Raw genomic sequence first — 3,244 nt, 5'->3', positions numbered from 1 at the left:
ACTTAGGTTTCTGACACAAAGACAAACACACCCAAGAAAACCCACTTTTCTGACACAAAGACAAACACACCCAAGACAAACCCAGGTTTCTGACGCAAAGACAAACACACCAAGACAAACCCAGGTTTCTGACACAAAGACAAACACACCCAAGACAAACCCAGGTTTCTGACACAAAGACAAACACACCCAAGACAAACCCAGGTTTCTGACACAAAGACAAACACACCCAAGACAACCCAGGTTTCTGACACAAAGACAAACACACCAAGACAAGCCAGGTTTCTGACACAAAGACAAACACACCAAGACAAACCCAGGTTTCTGACACAAAGACAAACACACCAAGACAAGCCAGGTTTCTGACACAAAGACAAACACACCAAGACAAACCCAGGTTTCTGACACAAAGACAAACACACCAAGACAAACCCAGGTTTCTGACACAAAGACAAACACACCCAAGACAAACCCGGGTTTCTGACACAAAGACAAACACACCCAAGACAACCCAGGTTTCTGACACAAAGACAAACACACCAAGACAAACCCGGGTTTCTGACACAAAGACAAACACACCAAGACAAGCCAGGTTTCTGACACAAAGACAAACACACCCAAGACAACCCAGGTTTCTGACACAAAGGCAAACACACCAAGACAAGCCAGGTTTCTGACACAAAGGCAAACACACCAAGACAAACCCAGGTTTCTGACACAAAGGCAAACACACCAAGACAAGCCAGGTTTCTGACACAAAGGCAAACACACCAAGACAAGCCAGGTTTCTAGCAGAAAGACAAACACTCCAAGACAAGCCAGGTTTCTGACACAAAGGCAAACACACCAAGACAACCCAGGTTTCTGACACAAAGGCAAACACACCAAGACAAGCCAGGTTTCTGACACAAAGACAAACACACCAAGACAAGCCAGGTTTCTGACACAAAGACAAACACACCCAAGACAAACCAGGTTTCTGACACAAAGACAAACACACCCAAGACAACCCAGGTTTCTGACACAAAGGCAAACACACCAAGACAAGCCAGGTTTCTGACACAAAGACAAACACACCAAGACAAGCCAGGTTTCTGACACAAAGAGAAACACACCAAGACAAACCCATGTTTCTAGCACAAAGACAAACACACCAAGACAAGCCCATGTTTCTAGCACAAAGACAAACACACCCAAGACAAGCCAGGTTTCTGACACAAAGACAAACACATCCAAGACAAACCCATGTTTCTAGCACAAAGACAAACACATCCAAGACAAACCCATGTTTCTGACACAAAGACAAACACACCCAAGACAACCCAGGTTTCTGACACAAAGGCAAACACACCAAGACAAGCCAGGTTTCTGACACAAAGACAAACACACCAAGACAAGCCAGGTTTCTGACACAAAGACAAACACACCAAGACAAGCCAGGTTTCTGACACAAAGACAAACACACCAAGACAAACCAGGTTTCTGACACAAAGACAAACACACCAAGACAAGCCAGGTTTCTGACACAAAGACAAACACACCAAGACAAGCCAGGTTTCTGACACAAAGACAAACACACCAAGACAAGCCAGGTTTCTGTCTCTCCCCAGCCTGCCGCCCCCTGACTACACACCACCATTGCCGGCTAGAGAGCTGTGGGACAGCCGCGCATTGACGGCGTTCAGGTACAGGTTCTCCGAGCAGCCCGTGTTGGCAGCCTGGGAGGACGGGTCGCCCGTGCCGCACTGACAGGGCAGGTCCCCGATGTGCAGCAGTCTCTTGAAGGCGGTCCTGAAGTCCCTGTTGAAGTAGGCATAGATGAGCGGGTTGAGGCAGGAGTTGAAGTAGCCCACCCAGAAGAGCGTGGACCGCAGCACGGGGGGGCAGGGACAGGCGGCGCCACACATGGTGCTCACCACGTACCACGTGAAGAAGGGCAGAAAGCACAGGATGAAGGCGCCCATGATGATGCCCAGAGTCTTGGCCGCCTTGTGCTCGCGCTTCATGCGCTTCCGCTCTGAGCGCTGCACCTCGCGGTCCCGGGCCAGCTGACCCTTGGCGTCCCCGGGGTCCGTGGTGGCGTAGGGGTGGTGCGAGTAGTGCATGTACATGGCGTTGCTCTGCACGAACTTCTCCTGCTTGCGGGCCTCCTGGAAGATCTTGGCGTAGACGAAGACCATGATGCAGCAGGGGATCCAGAAGCTGACGCTGGAGGACACGCCGGCATACACCTTGTTGACGATGAAGACACAGGACTGAGGGTCCTGCTCCAGAGCCCGGAAGTGCTGCTCCGTGGTGTACAGCTGGGAGTACACGGGGATGTAGGAGATGAGGATGGACGACACCCAGGTGGTCACCAGCATCAGCACCACCCGGCGCCGCGTCATCTTGAGCGGGTACTGCAGCGGGTGGAGGATAGCCAGGTAGCGGTCCATGGAGATGCAGCACAGGTGCAGGATGGAGGCTGTGGAGAACAGCACGTCGTTGGCGTTGAAGAAGTCGCACATGACCCTGCCGAACATCCAGCGGCCGCTCAGCTCCACGCTGGCGCTGAAGGGCATGACGAGGATGGCCACCAGCAGGTCCGCCGAGGCCAGCGACACAATGAACATGTTGGTCACCACGCCCCGCAGCCGCTCGAACCTCACCACGCTGCCGATCACCAGCAGGTTGCCCAGCACGGCGCCCAGGATGATGCAGGCCATCACCGTGCCCCGCACCCCCACCACCACCATCCCCGTCACGCCCTCACCCCCTGGAGGGGCCGGCCCGCTGCTTTGGTTGTGGTGGTCGTTGTTGGTGGGCAGGGGCGGCCCCCAGGAGGTGAGGTTGTGCAGCAGGACCACGTGGACCATCTCCTCACGGTCCTCAGAGTAGCTCCACGTCAGCATCTCCGGCCTCTGGAGACACGGACACACAGGCATTAACACTTTTGGAAACAAGACATTAACATTTTTTGTGTTAGATGGAAGAAAGACATTTGTGGGAAGTGGAAACGAAGCATTAACCCTTCTGTTAAAGGTGGAAGCAAAGCATCTACCCTTCTGTGGTAAGTGGAAGCAATACATTATCCTTTCTGTGGTAAGTGGAAGCAATACATCATCCTTTCTGTGGTAAGTGGAAGCAATACATTATCCCTTCTGTGGTAAGTGGAAGCAATACATTATCCCTTCTGTGGTAAGTGGAAGCAATACATTATCCTTTCTGTGGTAAGTGGAAGCAATACATCATCCTTTCTGTGGTA

The 3,244-nt window shown here is 52.1% G+C and overlaps 1 protein-coding gene across 1 annotated transcript; it reads right to left on the bottom strand.

Moving 5' to 3' along the window:
• Nucleotides 1-1,625: 1,625 nt before the first annotated feature.
• On the bottom strand, nt 1,626-2,890 carry LOC143293967 (octopamine receptor beta-2R-like). The gene has a single exon (XM_076605362.1). It carries the CDS (start codon nt 2,853-2,855, stop codon nt 1,626-1,628), a length of 1,230 nt encoding a protein of 409 aa, XP_076461477.1. The 5' UTR covers nt 2,856-2,890.
• Nucleotides 2,891-3,244: the final 354 nt, after the last annotated feature.

This window comes from Babylonia areolata, chromosome 19 (genome assembly GCF_041734735.1).
Source record: "Babylonia areolata isolate BAREFJ2019XMU chromosome 19, ASM4173473v1, whole genome shotgun sequence".
NCBI lineage: Eukaryota > Metazoa > Mollusca > Gastropoda > Neogastropoda > Buccinidae > Babylonia > Babylonia areolata.
Note: the sequence above shows the minus strand (reverse complement) of the source record. Positions and strands in the feature narration are given on the sequence as shown.